This window comes from Staurois parvus, unplaced genomic scaffold (assembly GCF_062004578.1).
Source record: "Staurois parvus isolate SC_StPar_1 unplaced genomic scaffold, SC_StPar_1.0 ptg000544l, whole genome shotgun sequence".
In the NCBI taxonomy this organism is placed as follows: Eukaryota; Metazoa; Chordata; class Amphibia; order Anura; family Ranidae; genus Staurois; species Staurois parvus.
Genome location: NW_028318340.1, coordinates 15,684 through 37,392, shown reverse-complemented (window position 1 = coordinate 37,392; position 21,709 = coordinate 15,684). Strand labels below are relative to the sequence as shown.

The 21,709-nt window shown below is 41.2% G+C and overlaps 1 protein-coding gene across 1 annotated transcript in view; it reads left to right on the top strand.

Moving 5' to 3' along the window:
* The window catches only part of COG6 (component of oligomeric golgi complex 6), a gene marked incomplete at its 3' end in the record, with an annotated part of 81,054 nt that extends 63,321 nt beyond the window's left edge, over positions 1–17,733 (top strand). The window contains exons 5-8 of the mRNA XM_089690807.1: positions 2,914–3,025; positions 7,347–7,429; positions 16,119–16,189; positions 17,640–17,733. Of these exons, the coding sequence (XP_089546933.1) occupies positions 2,914–3,025; positions 7,347–7,429; positions 16,119–16,189; positions 17,640–17,733 (360 nt within the window). The remainder of the gene's footprint in view (positions 1–2,913; positions 3,026–7,346; positions 7,430–16,118; positions 16,190–17,639) is intronic.
* Between the last annotated feature and the right edge of the window lie 3,976 nt (positions 17,734–21,709).

Below are 21,709 nucleotides of genomic sequence, written 5' to 3'. Positions count from 1 at the left end.
GTATGTGTATATATATATATATATATATATATATATATATATATATATATATATATATACACAGTGTGACATTATGAAGGACGAGGTGATTGAGGGATGCTATGTATCACCTCACATGCTTTCATATGTAGAGAACTAAGGTGGAATCCAGTCCAGGTTTTCCAGGCCACCTTGGTTGTGTTTCCAAACTGGACTTTCCATTCCACTTGTGACCACCAGTGGGTGGTATAGATAAAGCAGAACTGGAGTAAGAGGTTGGTCTTGGCCTGGGACTCAGGAAGCCATACCTGAGAGAGGACTGTGGATGTGAACGTTTGCTTTGTTCCAAAAAAAAAAAAAAAGGTTTGCACAATTTTTTTTTGTTGGTGACTGGGAGAAGCCCTTCACCTGTGAGATAGGAATGTCTGCTGTTTAGTAAGTGCCTGGATGGCAAGGATTTATTTTCTGATTTATTTATTTTCCATGCAACCTTTTAAATAAAACTGTCTACAAGCCAGACATTTTCACGGGCTCAAATATAATTGTACAAGTGAATATAATCATAAACAAAATGTTCCATTTTAATATTTTGTTGAGAATCCTGTACTAGCAATAACTGCCTGAAGTCTGGAACACATGGCCATTACCAAAGACTGGATTTCCTCCTTTTTGATGCTTTTGCCAGGCTCTAATTGCAGCTGTATTCAGTTGTTCTTTGTTTGTTGGTCTTTCTGCCTTTAGTTTTGCCTTTAGCAAGTGAAATGCATGCTCAATGGGGTTGAGATCAGGAGATTGACTCGGGCATTCCAGAATATTCAACTTCTTTTCCTTCAAAAGCTTGTGGGCTACTTTTGCAGTGTGTTTTAAATATTGCCCATGTGTACTGTAAGCGCCATCCAATCAACTTTGCTGAATTTGTCTGAATCTGGGCTGAAAGTATATCTCTAAACACTGCAGAATTCATCCAGCTGCTTCTGTCTTCTGTCACATCATCAATAAACATCAATGACCCAGTGCCACTGGAAGCCATGCATGCCCATGCCATCACACTGCGTCCACCATGTTTTACAGATGACATTGTGTGCTTTGGATCATGAGCTGTTCCAAGCCTTCTCCACACTTTTTTCTTCCCGTCATTCTGGTACAGATTAATCTTAGTTTCATCCGTCCAAAGAATGATTTTGACTGGCTTTTTTAGATTTTTTTTTGGCAAAGCCTAAGGACCGAAGGACCGGCCGATCTAAAACCGCAGTGTGATGCGTGTAACAAGGCCACACTCAGCCGCACCCAGCACAGCGATTGCCCAGCTAATGGACTACAATCGGTGCCTGCAGCCTAAATGCGCTTGTTACTGGGTCGGGTTAATTACGCAACTAACCCTCTACTGCCACCACCACTTTTGTCGGAGACTGGGAAACTCCCGTTATCAAATATACACTATAATGATTGAAATATTGATCTATATAGCACGGCCCGCGGACCTGTTATACAGAGATATACCAAACAGTAGTGTCTCTTCAAAGGCAGGGATTCGTGAATTGCAAGTAAGCGCTTAGAAACAGTTTAACACTTTCAGAAAGAAAGATTTATTACTAAAAGGGTCAAAACAGCTGCGATAAAATATTTACAAAGAGATGTCACAAAAATATATATATATATGTATATAAAGACATAGCAAAGAGATAATTAGGAAGAAGATTACAGGGTTAAGTTACTTGCCCATATGCCTGGGTTTGCAGATCCAAGTTGTAGAACAGGGTGATTTCTTGATCTCCTTTTGTTACGATGTTGCTGGGAGATCTCTGTGTGTGTGAGTGTGTCAAGCTTTAACTGATTTGTCTCTTCTTAAAAGTCCCTCTCAAAGGGGGGCTCTGACTACACGTTTTGGGAGTGGTCAGTGGGAAACTCTGTATTAACTATAGCCTCATAATACATGACATGAAACATAAGGTTGACCTGAGGAATGTGCAATTACTCTGGTCAGTTTGATAATGTGTGGGCTTACGCCGTTTTGGGTGACAAAAGTTACACTTTAGTAGAGGGCTTGTCTCCACTCTCATGTCTTCCTGGTTGTTCCACACCATCTGCCAGGAGATAACGTTTGCCTCACAGGAATGCAGGGGGGATGTGAGGAATGATTCGAGGAAGATCTCAAATACAGAAGGTTGAAGGAGAACTCCGCTCCAACTCGGATGTGCAGGTTTGCTACACAAGTACACTTGCAGTGCACAGAATAATTGTCTTTTGTAAATCCACTTCACTGTCTTAAGCAAGCCATAGATTATGCAATTTTGTTCCCTGCAACCATAGGTTGCTTTCCCCATCAACACAGTGTTGATGGGGGAATCCCTCTAGCAGTGCACGGGGCAGGGAACCTTCAATTCATCTATGGCCGGCCTTAGTCCTTATACACACTGGACATTTTACAGCGGCTGTTTTTGGCTTTTGACGTTTTTTTCTACAGCCAGTAAACTCATCAGCATGTTATCCTATGGGTCCATGCACACATAGACTGTAATCAATGTTTTTTTGGCAGGGGCGTTTTTTGGATGGGAAAAAAAACCCCCAGGACTAGTGGGTTTCTAGAGGAGTTTTTTATCTGTAAAACCTCTCTAACGCTGAAAAACGCGGTAAAATGCCACAAACCGGCGTTTTTGGACTTTTATTGACTAAAAAAAAATTATTATTATTTAAAAAAAAAAAGCAAATGCAGCAAAATGCTGCTAAATGCTAATGCAAAATTTGCTAAAAAAAGCTGGAAACCTCATGTTTTTAACGTGACTTTACACAGCTAACGTTACCAGAACGCCCAATGTGCATGGAGCCTAATACTTTCAAAAATCCATGGCAGAGATCTCCTGTCAGTAGATGGTGTTTCTCCCTTATTACTGTTGTTGTCTGATTTAAACATTGTTTTGTTTTTTTATCTTGCAGTCAGCGACTGGAGATACGAGCACAAGTTGCAAATGCCTTCCTAGCAAAGTTCCAGCTGACATCTGAGGAAATGAGCATTTTACGTGGAAGTCATGAAGGTCCATTAACTGAAGTAAGGAGAAACATTGTTTTTTACTCCCTTCCCTCATTGTTTGATCTGTACTGGAATAAGGTGACACATACATTATTTGCAGTCATTTGTGTTACTGTTGCTGTAGTAAATAAAACAAATATTTTTTGCTATTTTAAGCAACAGAAATGTGTGAAAAAACTGTTGATGTCTAAATAAAGTGCATAAAACACCCCAAATGTATGGACAAAAGAAGGGCAGACAGGGTAGAAAAGCCATTGCATACTCAAGCGTATTCCAAAGTATTTTATCCTTGGGGGGAGCTTGGGCACACATTGGCTTTTCAACTCTGTCTGGTTGCAGGGAAGTACTATCAGGAGACCTCGGCTGCAGCTGTCAGGTGAGAGATGCCAAGTGGCCTTTACAAACAAATGCAGACAGCAGCAAGTGGACTATAGAGGATTGACCTGTGAGTATTACTAATACATGTGAGTGCAATGTTTTTGTTTTTTTTATTTAGTTTTTGGCAATACTTTATTATCTGGAGCCATGTACATATTCTTTTAACTCACTGCTGACGAGATGATCTGGTTTTGGAGTAAGTGGATCAAAGGAGTTCAAATAAATATCATAAAGGTTATTCACCTTATGTGAGCTACCCATGTGATCCCTAGTGGGGGGTAGCACAACATTTTCATTTTTGAGTGTTTTTTACTTTAGGGCCCTTTCACATGAATGTTCCAATCAGGTCCACCTGTCAGTTTTTCAGACAGACCGGATTGGATGGTCCATGCATTCCTATGGACCAGCAGGTGTAAACGGAGTTGTCTGTTTACACCTGCCAACCTCTGGGTTCGATCATGCCTGCTAAAAAAAAAAAAAATTCATCCTCTTTTATTTGATTGCACTGGATCGGAGGCAGGCGGGTCTTTTTACACCCGGCTGCCCATAGTACTGAGTGGGCTCTGTCCGTGTCCACTCTGCATTAACTGAGCGGATATGGACCTGTCATCCGCCCTGCTCTGCTGCAATTAGCAGGGGATCTGTGAGTAGAACCCCTGGTGATCAAAGCGTAAAATGCCCATGTGGTGTTTGTGTATATGCAGTGTGTCCTGTCTTGATTTTGCAAAGACTGCTTTGTTCAGGGCCATATTCACCTTAGCCTGCATGGTAAAACACTGTGTTCCTAAAATGTTCTAAGAAAGTATGGTTTTCTAATTAATGGGGTCAAATTGATGATTATTTTCAACCACAGTGATAAGAAAATTTGAAGGAACAGGGAGGAAAATATTTCTCGATCGAACAGTTTGTGGCTTTCATTTGGTGATGTCCATACATTCCAAAAGCAAATGTTAAAAGCAAACAAAATCTTTTGAATGTTTTGAGAATTTTGTACAAATTTTTGACCCGTCTATGGCCTGCATAACTGGCCTATTGGGTCTGTCCGCCCGCAACTGATATTTAGTTGTTTAGTAAACTCTAGCAAAGTTATTTTATTAGCACCATCATAGTTCAATTTCTATCTATCCTGCCACCATGCTTTCTAAGTTTAATCACTTATATCAGTATTAAAGCATATTAAATGCAAAACCAAAGATGTAATATATTTCAGCTTACCAATCATTAGATGTGGTGGCTGCATTGATTTTCTTTTTTTTATGCTTTTTTCCCCTCTGTTTTCATCTGGTGATCTGGCCAGTAACACACCTATATTACAGCACCCCCACTCTGAATGAAGGAGCATAGAGGGCACAGCAGACAGCAGCATTATCAGTCTGGGGGGAGGTGTTAGATGGATTAGTAGATTTAGATACACTAACAAATTGAAGCTGAACTCAAGCTCACACTGCAATTACATAAGCAGTTAAAGCAACAGGTTTTTTTTTTGAGTGGGGGATAAAGGTTTTAGATGAATGAAAAAAGTTGATCAATGTAAGCACTCCTGTCAGTGGTAAATGGTTTGTCTCTACACTCTTAACTGATACATTTGCAGGAAAGCGTTACTGGTCAAATCACCAGGTGAAAATTAAAGAAATCCTAAAAAAGAAAACAAATGCTGCCATCACATCTATTAATTGGTGAGCAGCAATATAATAAATGTTTGCTTTTGGGTTTAATACCACTTTAAATGCAAAAGCAAACATTTATTATACTGCTGCTTATCAGGTCTTAGAAGTGGTGGCTGCATTTGTGTTTTGGCTTTTTTTCTTTCTTTCTTTTTACCTGGTGATCTAGACAGTAAGTAATTTGCTTTTCAAATGAACAAGCTGACCTGCAAATGTATCAGTTAAGAGTGTAGAGGCAAACCATTTACCAATGATAGGTTTCAAATGAACTACTGTAATATACCAACCATGTTTTAGTTTTGAATTATAACTAAAGGCAAAACCTTTTTGTTTTTTAGTTTAGGATATAGTGGAGATGGATTAGAACACATATTAGACTTTTATTGCTGTTTGTGCCTCCATTAGGGGGGGTCTCTGTCCTGTTTACTGTTAGCAGAAAGTGAAAGCAAAAGAAAATCCCAAATTTTGGGTTGCCCCCAGAAATGTTAGAGGGGAAATTTCCATTGGGGACACTAGTTCTTGTGACCTTGGGGCCCCAAGAAATTTCCTTAATTTGTAGGGATTTCCTCTCACTTCCTGTTTTGACTATGGGACCGGGAGTGAAGGTAAATCTCCCCAGTGAGATGCACATGACAGAAAAAACTGACGGGTTATTGAACTCCTTTACTCTATCCACAATGGGAAAAAAAGGTTTTGCACTTTAATGGTTTTCTACTTTACAAGTGAGCACAGTACTGCAGGTAGTTTCTGTAAATGTATATACATACATTTTAAAGGAAAACTCCGCTTTAAATAAATATATATCAAGCTATTTGATAATTTAGGCTAGGTTCACACTAGTGTGGCTGCGATTTGACCTGATTTTTAGTGCAATTATGAAGTGCGACTTGGTTGCAGTTTGACTTGTTCATTTTTGGTAGGGGAAGGAGACTGGATGCTGGTTTGTTAGGCAGCTGGTACCTGCCGGAATTCCAACAACCAGTGACCCAGGGATTCCAGGTTGACAGCAGAATGAAACTAAGGTGCCTGTCAGTGAAAAAAAAACAGTGTGGGAGCCCCCCCACAATCCTTAACAGGCCCTTCAGGTCCGGTTTAGGTTTTACGGGGGACCCCATGGCAAAAAAACAAAACAAAAAATGTGTGTCCCCCCCCTCTCAAATATAAACCAGATACTTATCTAAGCATGCAGTCTGGCAAGACAGGAAAGGTGGGAGACATATCCCACCTCCCATCCCACCTGAACCATACCGGGCCAGCAGGTGGTAAGTGACTCTTTTGTGCAATATCGTACAGAGAGGGTAAGTATGATCTATGTTTTATATATATATATATATATATGTATATGTGTATATATATATATATATATATATATGTGTGTGTGTGTGTGTGTGTGTGTGTGTGTGTGTGTGTATATATATATATATATATATATATATATATATATATATATATATATATATATATATATATTTCTACATACATATAAACAGCAGAGAAGAATCGGGTCACCTGTCCTTAAGAGAGGGCTTTGCTATGTGATAGAATTGTGTAAATATCTGTATTGGATTGACAAATCTGCAAATTGAGAGATTGAAGACCCCCTTATATGTGTTGTATGTTTGTACTTAAATGTTTGCCTGGAATTCAGCTTTCAGCAGCCAACTATATATTTTTTTATAACTAAACTACTGGTATTTCTTATGGATTTTATTATTATACGGGATTTATATTGTGCCTACAGTTTGTGCAGCGCTTTACAATGTAAGGAAGACAGTACAATTACAATACAATTAAGTACAGAAGGAATATATACAGGGTCCCAAACACTGCACACCTAGCAAAGCCATTAGTAACATACCATGCAGCTTTGCAAACCATGACAACGCTGGAGATGTTCTGTTGCTCCGCATCCCCCCCAGTCTACTCATATGACTGACCCACAGCATTTCACAGCAGTTTTTTTAAATCTTATTATAACCCAAAAGCTTGTCGTGATTATTGTTGGCCAACCATTCCAGCTGCAATCCTAGTGCCATATTCAGTAGAACAGCAGGGGGTAATTGTGTGATGGCGGTTGCTAAGATTCTTAAAAAAATTATTTCCAGATCTGTTCTATACATTTCAACATATCAAAAGTAGAAATACACTTTTACTAGCAAGGGACAGGTTCAGAATGTGTATTAGCAAGAGTATGCAGTATTTAAATAACCCAGCTGCGGGTTTGGAGTTTGTTGGTCCATTTTCGTCTTGTGGAGGGTTAGGCGATTCTGATGTTATCATTTGTTCTTAATTTGAAGGAGTTCTTCAGGGTTCTGGATAAAGTTAAACAGATCCACAATGATGTCAAAGTGCTTCTGCGAACAAACCAACAAACAGCAGGGTAAGCTTTGTGTTATATGTTGTTCTCTATGTACATGTGAACAGTCATTGCTAAGATAATTCTTTGCAAAGTCTACTACTCACAAACCAATTTGCCGTCAAGAAAATCTGATTATATCATTATAAAAATGTTCTCAAGAGTCTCTTATAAATAGCAAAGACTTTGGTGTTTGTAATATATTCATTTTGGCATCTTTTACATTAAATAGGAGATACACTTGGTGGAAGGGACCCTTCTGTAAACCAACAGGATTGATAATATTGCTTTGGATTGCAGTGCAGCAGAGGCAGAGTTGTCAGCTCGGGTGTTTATCTGTACGTGGGGTGTTTTTAAGGAGCCAAAACAAATAAGCTATAAACTTATTGTAAATGTATTCCTTATTATGGGTCAGGTCTAAAACATGACATGTTTCAAAAGCAGGTCAATGAGAAATATTGCATATTATTATTTATTTGCACAAGCAGCAAGCAGATGGGACTCTGTTTTCCTTTTCATGTGTTTGTCCCTACTGCATGTGGTTTACAAAGGCTAAAGTAGTACTGAAGTGGAAATTTTTTTTTTTTATCTTCGTTCATTCTCTGCATTAAGGTAAATAACAACCCTCTACGTGTCCTACCCCCCTTTGTCCCTAAACACATACCTGACTCCATGTCATCTCCCCTGCATTGTCTCTGTCTCCAGCACCACTCCCTTCACTTTTTTCTTTCACAAGAGACACTGAGGACAGCCGAGCCATAGGCTCCTGCTGCTGTCAAATTCCTGTGTGAATCAGGCAGTAATTTATTTATTTATTACAGATACTTATATAGCACCATCAATTCACACAGTGCTTTACATATATTGTACATTCACATCAGTGCCTAACCCTCGAGACGTACAATCTAAGGTCCCTAACTCACATTCATACATACACATACTAGGGCCAATTTAGACAGGAGCCAGTTAACCTACCAGCATGTCTTTGGAGTGTGGGAGGAAGACTGAGTACCAGGAGGAAACCCGCGCAGGGAAAACATACATACTCCAGGCAGTTGGTGCCATGGTTGGGATTCGAACCAACAACCCTAGTGCTGCCAGGCAGAAGTGTTTAACTGTAATTTATCCCTTCTCAGATGTTTCCATCCAAGGTTTCAGTGAGAGATCCCATACTTGGAAAGTAATTGTGCTTTAGTAAGGAATCCTGTTACGTAGTTACTGCTTATTTTTAACATTTGATACCTGATTTTGACAGGTACCCGCTCCCAATTCCAGGTAAGATTGCAGTGGCTTTCTTTCGGCCCCTCCTTCCTCCCCCCCTGCAACCTTCTGGGACACACACAGGTCCTAGATGACTGTAGGACCAGTCACACAGCCTGTGACATGTCACATGCCTGATGAAGGGGTCCTACGAGACTCCGAAATGTTGCCTTGCTTTAACTATGTGATCGTCCATTAAAACGTTTAGACCCATATTGGTGATCCCTGGTGTGCTGGCGACATTCTCCCTTGCAGTCACACAGCACAACGTGGCTTGCGCATGCCCAGTAGGACACCGGCTGTGAAGCTGGAAGGCTTCATTGTAAGTTTCTCTTACCCAAGATGCCGGCTTCTTCACCCGAAGCCAATTGAAGAATCGGCTCAGGTGAGGACATCAGTGGATCCCTGGACAGGTAAGTGTCTTTAAAACTTCACATCAGATCTCAATGGGGAAAAATATCATGCTGGATATCTATACTGATATGGACTGGGTAATGTGTTAGGAACGTAAGGATGCCCTATTGTTTGATGGAAATGAAAATTATGAACCTGCAGAGAACAGAATTCAAAGAGTGAAATCAAAGTGAAAAAATGATGCAGCAGGCTAGTATATTTTGCTGAAATTTCATTGCAGCAACTCAAAATGTTTTCAGTAGTTTGCATGGTTCCCACGTGCATGTATGCATGTCTGACAATGTAAGCGCATGCTCCTAATGAGACGACGGATGGTGTCCTAGGGTATTTCCTCCCAAATCTAGACTAGGGCATCACTGAGCTCCTGTCACAGTCTGAGGTGCAACCTGGCGGCATCGGATGGAGCGAAACATGATATCCTAGAGGTGTTCTATTGGATTTAGGTCAGGTGAGTGAAGGGGCTGTTCAATGTAATCAATTCCTTCATCCTCCAGGAACTGCCTGTATACATGAGGCCGGGCATTGTTGTGCACCAGGAGGAACCCAGTACCCACTAACACTGGGTCCACGGATTTCAGCCCAATACCTAATGGCAGTCAGGGTGCCATTGTCTAACCTGTAGAGGTCTGTGCGTCCCTCCATGGATATGCCTCCCCAGACCATCACTGATCCACCACCAAAACTGTCATGCTGAACGATGTTACAGGCAGCATAGCATTTTCCATTGCTTCTCCAGACCCTTTGACGTCTGTCACATGTGCTCAGGGGGAATCTGCTCTCATCTGTGAAAAGCACAAGGCGCCAGTGGCTGACCTACCAATTCTGATGTTCAATGGCAAATGCCGATCTAGCTCTATGGTGCCGGGGAGTGAGCACAGGGCTCACTAGAGGATGTCGGGCCCTCAGGCCACCCTCATGAAGTCTGTTTCCAATTATTTTGTCAGAGACAGTCACACCAGTGGCCTGCTGGAGGTCATTTTGTAGGGCTCTGGCTGTATTCATCCTGTTCCTCTTTGCACAAAGGAGCAGATACCAGTCCTGCTGATGGGTTAAGGACCTTCTACGGCCCTGTCCAGCTCTCCTAGAGTAACTTCTTGTCTTCTGTAATCTCCTCCATGCTCTTGAGACTGTGCTGGGAGACACAGCAAACATTCTGGGAATGGCACGTATTGATGTGCCATCCTGGGGGAGTTGGACTGCCTTTGCAACGTCTGTAGGGTCCAGGTATTGCCTTATGCTACCAGTAGTGACACTGACCCTAGCCAAATGCAAAACTAGTGAAAAACAGTCAGAAAAGATGAGTAGAGAAAAAAATGTCATTGGCCTCCATCTGTAAAACCATTACTCTTTTGGGGGTCGTCTCATTGTTGTTCATCTGGTGCACCTATTGTTAATTTCATTAACACCAAAGCAGCTGAAATTGATTAACAACCCCCTCTGCTACTTAACTGACCAGATCAATATCCCAGGAGTTGAATTGACTTGATGCTATATTCTGAGTAAAACGTGTTCCTTTACTTTTTTTGAGCAGTGTGTATATATGTATGTATGTGTGTGTGTATGTATGTATATATATATATATATATATATATATATATATATACACAGTTGCAAGAAAAAGTATGTGAACCCCTTGGGATTACGTGGAGTTTTGCATGAATTGGGCATAAAATGTGCTCTGAACGTCATCTAAGTCACAACAATAGAAGAACACAGTCTGCTGAACATAATACTACACAAACATTAGATGTTGTCATGGTTTAATTGCACATAACATGTAAACATTCACAGTGCAGGGAGGAAAAAGTATGTGAACCTTTGGACTTAATAACTGGTTGACCCTCCTTTGGCAGCAATAACCTCAACCAAACGTTTCCTGTAGTTGCAGATCAGACCTGCACAACGATGTGGAGTAATTTTGGACCACTCCTCTTCACAAAACTGTTTCAGTGTAGCAATATTCTTGGGATGTCTGGTGTGAATCGCTCTCTTAAGGTCACGCCACAGCATTTCAATTGGGTTGAGGTCAGGACTCTGACTGGGCCACTCCAGAAGGCGTATTCTGTGCTGTTGCAGCCATTGTTTTGTTAAATTACTTGTATGCTTTGGGTCATTGTCCTGTTGCATCACCCATCCTCTGCGGAGCTTCAGTTGGCGGACAGATGGTCGTACGTTTTCCTGCAAACTGTCTTGATAAACTCTGGAATTCATTTTCCCATCAAGGACAACAATCCGTCCAGGCCCTGAGGCAGCAAAGCAGCCCCAAACCATGATGCTCCCTCCGCCATGTTTTACAGTGGGGATGATGTTTTGATGTTGGTGTGCTGTGCCTTTTTTTCTCCACACATAGTGTTGTGTGTTCTTCCCAAACAACTCAATCTTGGTTTCATCTGTCCACAGTATATTTTGCCAGTAGTGCTGTGGAACCTCCAGGTGCTCTTTTGCAAACTTCAAACGTGCTGCAATATTCTTTTTGGACAGCAGTGGCTTCCTCCGTGGTGTCTTCCCATGTACTCCATTCTTGTTTAATGTTTTCCTTATTGTAGATGTGTCAACAAAAATGTTAGCATGTGCCAGAGATTTCTGTAGGTCTTTAGCTGACACTCTGGGATTCTTCTTTACCTTGTGCAGCATTCTGCGCTGTGCTCTTGCAGTCATTTTTACAGGACAACCAGGCCTAGGGAGAGTAGCAACAGTGCTAAACTTTCTCCATTTGTAGACAGTCTGTCTTACCGTGGACACATGAACATCAAGGCTTTTGGAGATACTTTTGTAACCCTTTCCAGCTTCATGCAAGTCAACAATTCTTGATCGTAGGTCTTCTGAGAGCTCTTTTCTGTGAGGCATGGTTCACATCAGACAGTGCTTCTTGAAACCAGTAAACCCAAAACAGGTGTGTGTTTTTTAAGGGCAGGACAGCTGTCAGCAACACATCCAATATTATGACACTGATTGGAGTCAAGGTTGGCTCACTCCTGGCTCCAATTAGCTCTGGGAGAAGTCATGAAGCTAGGGCCTCACATACTTTTTCCTCCCTGCACTGTGAATGTTTACATGTTATGTGCAATAAACCATGGCAACATCTAATGTTTGTGTAGTATTATGTTCAGCAGACTGTGTTCTTCTATTGTTGTGACTTAGATGACGTTCAGAGCACATTTTATGCCCAATTCATGCAAAACTCCACGTAATCCCAAGGGGTTCACATACTTTTTCTTGCAACTGTATATATTTTTTTTTTATTTCAGGTACTTAAATAGCGCCATCAATTTACGCAGCGCTTTACATATATATTGTACATTCACATCAGTCCCTAACCCTCAAGGGGTATACAATCTAAGGTATATATAGTTATAGTTAGGTCCATATATATTTGGACACAGGCACAATTTTAGTTTTTTTCAGGTTTTTACCAAAACATATTCAAGCTATAGTTATACAATGGATATGGGCTGAAATTGCACACTCTCGGGTATAATTTGAGGGTATGTACATCCAAATTGGAGGAAGGGTTCAGGAATTACAGCTCTTAAGAGTAGCCATCCCCCCTTTTTCAAGGCACCAAAAGTAATTGGACAATTGAATATAATCATAACTAAAATGTTCATTTTTAATATTTTGTTGAGAATCCTTTACTGGAAATGACTGCCTGAAGTCTGGAACCCATGGACATTACCAAAGACTGGGTTTCCTCCTTTCTGATACTTTTCCAGGCTCTAGCTACCTTCAGTTGTTCTTTCTTTGTGGGTCTTTTTCTGCCTTTAGTTTTGCCTTCAGCAAGTGAAATGCATGCTCAGTGTGCTTCAGATCAGGTGATTGACTCTGCCATTGCGGAATATTCAACTTCTTTTCCTTCAAAAGCTCCTGGGTTGCTTTTGCATTGTGTTTTGGATCATTGTCCATCTGTACTGTGAAGCACCATCCAATCAACTTTGCTGCATTTGGCTGAATCTGGGCTGACAGTATATCTCTAAACACTGCAGAATTCATCCAGCTGCTTCTGTCACATCATCAATAAACACCAATGACCCAGTGCCACTGGAAGCCATGCATGCCCATGCCATCACACTGCGTCCACCATGTTTTACAGATGACGTTGTGTGCTTTGGATCATGAGCTGTACCAAGCCTTCTGCACACTTTTTTTCTTCCCATCATTCTGGTACAGATTAATCTTCGTTTCGTCCGTCCACAGAATGCTTTTCCAGAACTGGTCTGGATTTTTTAGATTTTTTTTTGGCAAAGTCTAATCTGGATTTTCTATTCTTCAGTCTTATGAATGGTTTGCATCTTCTTGTGAACCTTCTGTATTTGCTCTCATGAAGTCTTCTCTTGATTGTAGACTTTGACAATGATACGCCCACCTCCTGGAGAGTGTCCTTCACTTGTCTGGATGTTTCTTTATCATAGAGAGGATCCTACGATCATCCACCACTGTTGTCTTCCATGGATGTCCATGCCTTTTTATGTTGCTGAGCTCACCAGTGCATTCAGAATGTACCAAACTGTTGATTTGGCCACTCCTAATGTTGCTGCTATCTCCCTGAAGGATTTGTTTCATTTTTGAATCCTTACAATGGCCTGTTTCACTTGCATGGACAACTCCTTTGAACGCATAATGTAGGTTTACAGCAATGGATTCCAAATGCAAATACCACACTTAGAATCAACTCCAGACCTTTTACCTGATTAATTGATAAAGGAACAACGAAAGAGTAGCCCACACCTGACCATGAAACAGCTTCTGATTCAACTGTCCAATTACTTTTGGTCCCTTGAAAAAGGGGGGATGGCTACCTGAAAAAAATCTAAAAGTGTGTGTCAGTCAGTCAAAGAATGTGGTTGGCTGAGAACCAGGTACAAAGGAAACTAGAGAAACTAATACATGGCTTACACCCGCAAGTCTTCAGGAAACTTATCTAAGCCAAGTCGCTATTTTTTTAGAAAACACAATCACTGAAATAGTACCAGCTAATTGGCTTAGAGCAAATGCGGTACCATTTTACTAAAAGGATCAAAATGTATACTAGAAAACTATAGACCAGTCAGTCCAAATTTGCCCATACATACGTCCGTTTTTTCATTCAGCCAGCGGGTTGATCAAAAAAACTGACCCAATTCCCCCATCCACACATTCATTGTGGTTGTGGGGATCATCCCCACTGTGTCATTGTATTTGTCAGAATACACAGATTAGCACTGCACCCTATTGCCTGCAGCACTGATCAAGTGAAAATATACCAACAGGGCGGTTGAACAGAAGTTGATCGGTAGATTGACTTCTGTTCAACCACAGTGGCCACAAATGGATCAAAATTCAGCAGGTCCCTGCTGAACTGACCAAGTTTCAATCCATATATGGCCAGCTTAACATCAATAGTACATAAGAGGTTTTGAGGGAATGGTAAGGGACTCTATACAGTGACAAAGGTATCATTAAGTGTTCTTGCATGGCAAGACCACTTACTGTTATCTCACTTATATATTCTTATTATTATAGCCAAATTTATCACCCTAACTCCTCCCACAGTTTTTACACTACATAGACAGTAATATACTGAAACGTGCGGATTCTTCCCAATTGGTGTGCTATTACTTTGTGGAACGTTTCGCCGAAATGGTTCACGAAATATCGGCATTTTTGTGGTGAAAGTGGTCCCATAGGAATGAATGGCGGAATGTTCAAAACTAGAGTGGGAGCTGACAAAACCTTTTCACAGTTACTCCAGCCACTCTAACCACACAACAGTTACTCCAGCCACTCCACCCAGTTACTCCGTCCACTCCAGTTGTAGACTACTGGTGGAGGAAAGAACACTTCACACAATTTCCCCAGAAACTGTAGCTTTTCTAGTTAGTAATAAACCAACATAGATTTATGAAAGACCATTCTTGCCAGACTAACCTATTATCTTTCTATGAGGAGGTGAGAAATTGGATCGTCAAGGTCCAGTGATCATTGCTTATCTAGATTTCGCCAAGCAGTTTAACACTGCACCTCATGTTCAATCTATAAAATAAGGTCTGTTGGAGGTAGTGTGTGTATATGTATGTATGTATGTGTGTGTGTGTGTGTGTATATATATATATATATGTGTGTGTGTGTGTGTGTGAGTATATATATATATATATATATATATGTGTGTGTGTGTGTGTGTGTATATACATATATATATATATATATATATATATATATATATATATATATATATATATGTGTGTATGTGTGTATATATATATATATATGTGTGTATGTGTGTTAAGATGTGATGGTGCTTGTATGGCCACTGCTCAAATGTCAACCTGATTCAGCAGGAATCGCCCAAAATTCATGCCATGTATAGCTAGTTTTACTTTTCTAGGCTGCCTGTTTAAATCAATTTCAGTCGGTAAGCTGATAACCAAGAATTTTACACAAGCAGCATTTTGTTCTATTCCTGCAGCAGCTGCTTCTGGCTACCGCTAGAGGGGGTTGAAAGATAAGAAGTGAGATGGACTCTGTTGGCAGTACAAGTCCTCCCTATCTTTTTTTTTTTCCTTGGTTCTCTCTAGTGTTGGCTGGAAACAACTGCTGTAAGAAAAGAATATAAACTCTACTTCATTGCATAGAATCCTGTGTCTGATTTTCAACAAAACACCTTATGGCATACGGCAACTGGAATATTTTAGAATTCTGCACAGATAAATGTGAACTTGTCTTACAAATTAAATCTGTAAGTGCTGTCCTTAGCAGTGTATAGAGTTTTCTTACCTGCATTTAATCACCCCCTGAACAAAGGAACCAAATTCTGTATGGGTGGATGGCCATTCTTTGCCAATCCCTTATTCAAGTATACTTTTTGTTACTGCATCTAGCAATTAATAAGAATACAGTGCACATTAGCTCTGGTGTTTGCACACTGATGGATACACCTGCTTTAAATAGAAGCATACTGTGATGTGCCTCTGTGATTCCATTTTGATTATAAAGAAGGATATATTAGCTCTTGCCTCCTCCTTCAGTTTGCAATTATGTTTTGTTGATTTTGTTTTGTTGTTAGGCTGGAAATTATGGAGCAGATGGCTTTACTCCAAGAGACATCATATGAGCGGCTGTATCGATGGGCTCAGAGTAAGTGTACTTTTTTTCTTTTATGACTTGCAGTGGTGCTTATAAGTAGGAGCTTCTCCCGTAAAAGATTAGTGAACCTTGTTTAGCTATGACACTTTGTTGAGTGACCTGGGAATGACAGACTAAAAGCTGTTCCTCACCTGCTGAAGGCTAGAAGATTTTTGACAACACATTCATAGTAACACAGACCATACAGAAGAACTAGGCCAGTCCGGACTGCAGAAGAAGGAAGAGAGCTTAACATTGAGGTCAAAGTGGAACAATAAAGGCCTTCCCTGTTTCTCCTAAAATTTAATAACTTGTTTTGGATGGAATTGCCCATGAATAACATGGTACACTGAGCAGCAATAATTAAAGTGTTACTAAACCCCGGACCCTGCATTTACTCTGTCTGGTCTTCCACAGTACACAGAGCATGGAAGTGCAATTATTTTAGTACATATAAACTGCTAAATACCTTTTCCCATCAGCAGTTAGAGCAGTCTTGTGACTTCTATCAGTGTCCAGCAAAACACTGGTTAAAACTTGTAGGAGGAGCTTTCATTCTGCTCTAGGAGAATACAGAACTACTGAACTCTGTCTGGACAGTGCTGATTGGCCCTGTGCTGATCACATGCACTCTCCCAAGAAAAAAAAACCCTCTCTAGCAATACACACCAAACTGAGTATGTGAAGAGTGACTACTCATGATATGTCTTATCAGGAGATAAGAGGGGGACACTGGAAAAAGGGGAGGATCAGAGAAGACCGGATCAAACAGCGTTTTTACATAATGCAGAGTATTAACTTCTTAGGTTCCACAGTGAGTATAACAAGCATGCTTTACTGCATATACAGACTGATTTTACTGTTGTGGGTTTAGTAATACTTTAATAGTAGTTACTCGGAGATCACCTTTGCAACTTCTCCCCCCCTGTAAGATGCGGAACACTGATCTGTAAGTGGTTGCAGTGGAAAAAACTACGTTCCCCTCGCTCAGCTACCAAACACAGCTTCTTGTGGTCAAACCAGCACTCTGGCCGAAGTGTTTCCATACTCCATCCACGGGGATTATAGTTAGATTCAGTTGGCTACTCTGTAACATCCAATAATATACAAATCCTTATTAGCTACATGGTAAAACACAAAAATAACAGGCTATTTTGTTTCGGCTGTGACAGCTTTCCTCATAGCAAGTTGTCACAGCTGAAATATTTTAGCCTGTTATATTTGTGTTTTACCATGTAGCTAATAAAGATTTGGATTTTATTGGATGCTACCGAGCAGCCAGCCGAATCTAGCTATTTTCCCAGTAGGTTGCAGCACTTTATTGCTCTTTGAATATGACTATGGGCTTTTGTAATGAAGTGGACATTAAAGCATGTGTTGTACTAATCACATCATAGAAACTCATGCTTATGATATTGAATTCTGGAGTTAGCATGTATTACTTTTTTTCTTCTAATGGTAGATGAGTGCAGAACATTGACGCAAGAATCATGTGACATATCTCCTATTCTCTCTCAAGCGATGGATGCTCTACAAGACAGACCTGTCTTATACAAGTAAGTTTCTGTATTCGTATTGTGATTATTTTAACAGATAACTTGAGCAGCATTTACAAGGGGTGTTCAAGTCAAACCGAGACTTTTTACTTGACTGGTATAAAAAGGGATGCTAGCAAGGCAGTGGCAAGTGTCCTATTACTGATAGTCAGCGCACATGTCGCAGGCCAGTCCAGAGACCGTTAATAAAGATGGCAGACAACAGTGTTAGTGCATGCATGGAGCAACATGTGGTGATAAAGTTTATTTGAACGAAGGCGTAAAACCCGTGGATATCTACAGAAGACTTCAAGCACAGTATGGTGATGAGACGCTCAGTCGCAGTAAAACATTTGAATGGTGTAAACGTTTCAAAGATGGCCGTGCGTCCGTTAGTGACGATCCCAGCTTTGGCGGTTCCTAAACCACAGCAGTCGTTTCTGTGAACATTCAGCGCATGGAATGCCTGATCCAGGAAAATCAACATATAACCTGACTTGAAATTGAGAGATGAATCTTTCTGTTGAAATGGTGAACACAATCATTCAGAAACATTTGCATTTTCGAAAAGTTAGCACACACTGGGTACCAAGACAGCTTTCTGCTTTTGACTGGCGCAGAAGTGATGTGCATACGCGGCCGTGGAAAAAACCGGCTTGGTTTGATCACTAAAGGCATCCTTTTTCTCCAGCACAACACATGACTCAGCTAGGAGGTATTGCCACATCCCCTTACAGCCTGGACCTTGCTTCAAGTGGTTTCCACCTGTTTGAACTCCTAAAAGAGTTCCTTGGGTCAGCATTTCAGCACTGATGATGAAGTGAAGCAGGCTGTCCTAGGATGATTCAGGCGTACTAATAAATCTTTCTATGCCAAAGCTTTCCAGGTATTAGTTAAGTGCTGGAATAAGTGTATAAAGGTAGCAGGGGAGTATGTAAAAAAAATGCAGTTTCCAATCCTTGAAATATGTTCTTTTATTATATAAACTCAAAAGTCTTGGTTTGACTTGAATGCCCCTCGTAACACTGCTAAATGTCGTCATAATAAGAGCAGAACTCTTGTTTGCTACAGTCCCATCTGTGTTGCCAATGGAACACCTGGCCAAATCATAAGGCCACTGCCTGCTGCAAGCAAAACTGCTATTTACTTTTTAAATTGTGCGCCTTTTCTGTGTCACTGTTGGTCTTAGGGCTCGTTCACACTTGACTGTTTTACAAACGCTTGCCAAACGCCCCTATAGCGTTTGGCAAGCGTTGGTCCGGTGTTTGCGGAGCGGTTTTTAACACTCGGCAAACGCTCCGCAAATGCCGCATGCGCGGGTCAGCGGCGGTTGCTAGGCGTTTGCTGACCGTTAAAAATGCTCCGCAAAACGCCTATAATGAAGTTTAAATGGTGTTACCGCTCCGCAAACGCCCCGCAACCGCATCGCACCATAGACAAGAATACAAGGTTTCAACGCCACCTGACTTGTCCAGAGGCGTCCGTTTTGCCGTGCCGCGACGCTACCGCTCCCGTTAGAACAGCACCATGTGCTGCAATATGCAGAATTGCCAGAGGCGTTTGGGAAGCGGTAAAAACTCTTCCCAAACGCCTCGCTGCCGCCTGCACACAACGCTAGTGTGAACGTAGCCTCAAGGACGGCCTGGGACCACTAGTGAGCCTGCCAAGCCTACTTGTTACTTGAGCACAGTGTACATGACAGCCCAGATTTGATGATACTGTACATGCATGGGGATTGGCTGCTTTTCTGCTCCCTCTCTCACTGCTCTGTATCAGCCCAGCAATTCTTTGACATTCTGAGCTTCCACTGCTTAAAGTGATTGGTCACAAAAGCTTTAGCACTTTCTGCTCTGCAGTACAGGTTAGGAGTACCCCATGTGGGATATACCACACTGCACATGGGGGATAATGGGTGCAACAGGAATATGGTAAGCTCATTAGTCCCTATTCTTAGATACTGTCCTCTTCAGAGGTATCTAGCTTCCCTGAATGCTTGTTCCTACAATCTGTGTTGCATGGTGGCTGACCACATTATGAAAAAAAAAATGTAGTCCCTCCAAAGTGTTTTGCTCAGCAGTACCAGATTGTGTAGGAGTCCCTAAAGAAATGGGCAGTCCTAAGAATAATCAGTCTACACCCAGTCAGTCAATGTTCAACAGACAATGATGAAACTGCAGATATTTGGATTGATGCTAAATCCTTAGAAATCAGTCCTAGATGACTCATTGCTTGGATTATCTGGGCCTAATCTTTGACAGGTGGCCCTTTCCAGGTTCTTTTTTCCACTGGACTAGCCCCTGTCTCTCTGGAATCCAGCACCTATGGCGCATGAGCCACCCAATCATTGGTTTTGCAGAAGGGTTTTGGGACTAACCTCCTTTGAATCAGTACTATATGCCAAATTTCTCTCCAGGCCGTTGCATTTTAACTTTCTGCCAGTGTCGGACAAGTATCACAAACAAACAATAGCTTTCCCAGTACACTTACCAGCCAGCCTGCAAAACAACCAATGATATGTGTTGCCTGTCCATGTGCACTGTACTGCAAAGTCTATGTGACAGGCCCAACCAGGATAGGGGATGGGAGGAGACTGCAGGCTAGCCTCTTGCCTACTGACTATGGGCTCTGGCATCTGAGGGGCTCTATTCTTTGGGAGGTGTGTGCCTGGAGGTACCTTTTTGGAGTAGTTTTACTTCAGATTCAAGTCCAAGTCTCCTTGAAACACACAGACTCTGAGACCTGGAGGACCAGGATACAGATTGGGGTCTCTTTGCCCGAACCAGCATTGACTGTTTCAACTTCCCTCCTTTACTTAGATCAGATGTTAATATAATCAGCTCAGAACAACCTGATGCTGAGGTCTCTTGCTGTAATCTGTTTATTAAGGTGTGATGTGTTTACTGTTGTGTTTTTGTCCCAATGTTAATTGAGGTAATCAAGACACCTATTCTTTCTGTCAGTTGGCTTAATGATGGGATTAGTCTTGTGTCAACTTTACATTGTTACCTAATCAGTGTGGGGTGTTTATCACAATGTGTAATATTTGTTTTTATTGACCATATGGGGACTGCTTTTATTTTTGAAGTGTATAAAAAACTTGTATTTATGTTCCATAAAGTAGTTCCAGTTGCACCTAAGCTAGTGTCGTCTACTTCTTGGTGCAATGCCCAGCTATAATACCTTGATCCTGTGTCCCAGCAGAGAGGAAGCACTCAGGTGGGTGTCAGGCAGTCCGTCAGAGGCTAGTTATAGGTTGGGGTGGCTGCCCCTTTTTTTTTTACAGTGTGGGTCAAGCGGACTCGGTCTCTAGATTGCCCCATATGCCTGACCAACAAAACTAGGCTTGCCCTGGTGGAGCAGATTTTCAATTCCACTCTGAAATTCAGAAAATCTTGAAAGGTTCTCATGACAACTACTAACCTATCAGACTAGGTAGGAGTCCTGATGCCCTACCAGTGCAGGGACTTGATCTATGGAGGTAGCTTGACTTCTAATCAATACAACTGGGCAATTCAGTTGTTCATTCAGCATAGCGAACATGTCAACAGGACTTCTATGATCTAAATCAATAGAAGGCCAAATAAAAGACCTAAAAATGCTATCCTTAAAGTGGGTCTAAAGCTTAAACATTTTTTACCTTTCATTATTTGCATTTGCATGTGTGTGGACTTTAAAGACTGAAGGTTAGATTTCTGATGGAATTGACACCACTGCCCGATCAGTTACACAGGCACTACAACACCAGAACATTCGGGGTCTACTAGACCCCTGATGTCTAATTTAAAAAGCACCTGTTACAAATAATATCACATAGTGGGCTGGTGATCCCTTATGCCATATCAATAAAATTATCCCCCCCCGCGTACACACCCACATACGTATAAAAATACATACATTGAGCGTGGATAAAAAATGTAGATTGTGCTAATTATGTTAGATATTGCCCAGCACGCCGGAGTGAAAGCAATAATTCTAGGGTCATTATTAATGGTTAATT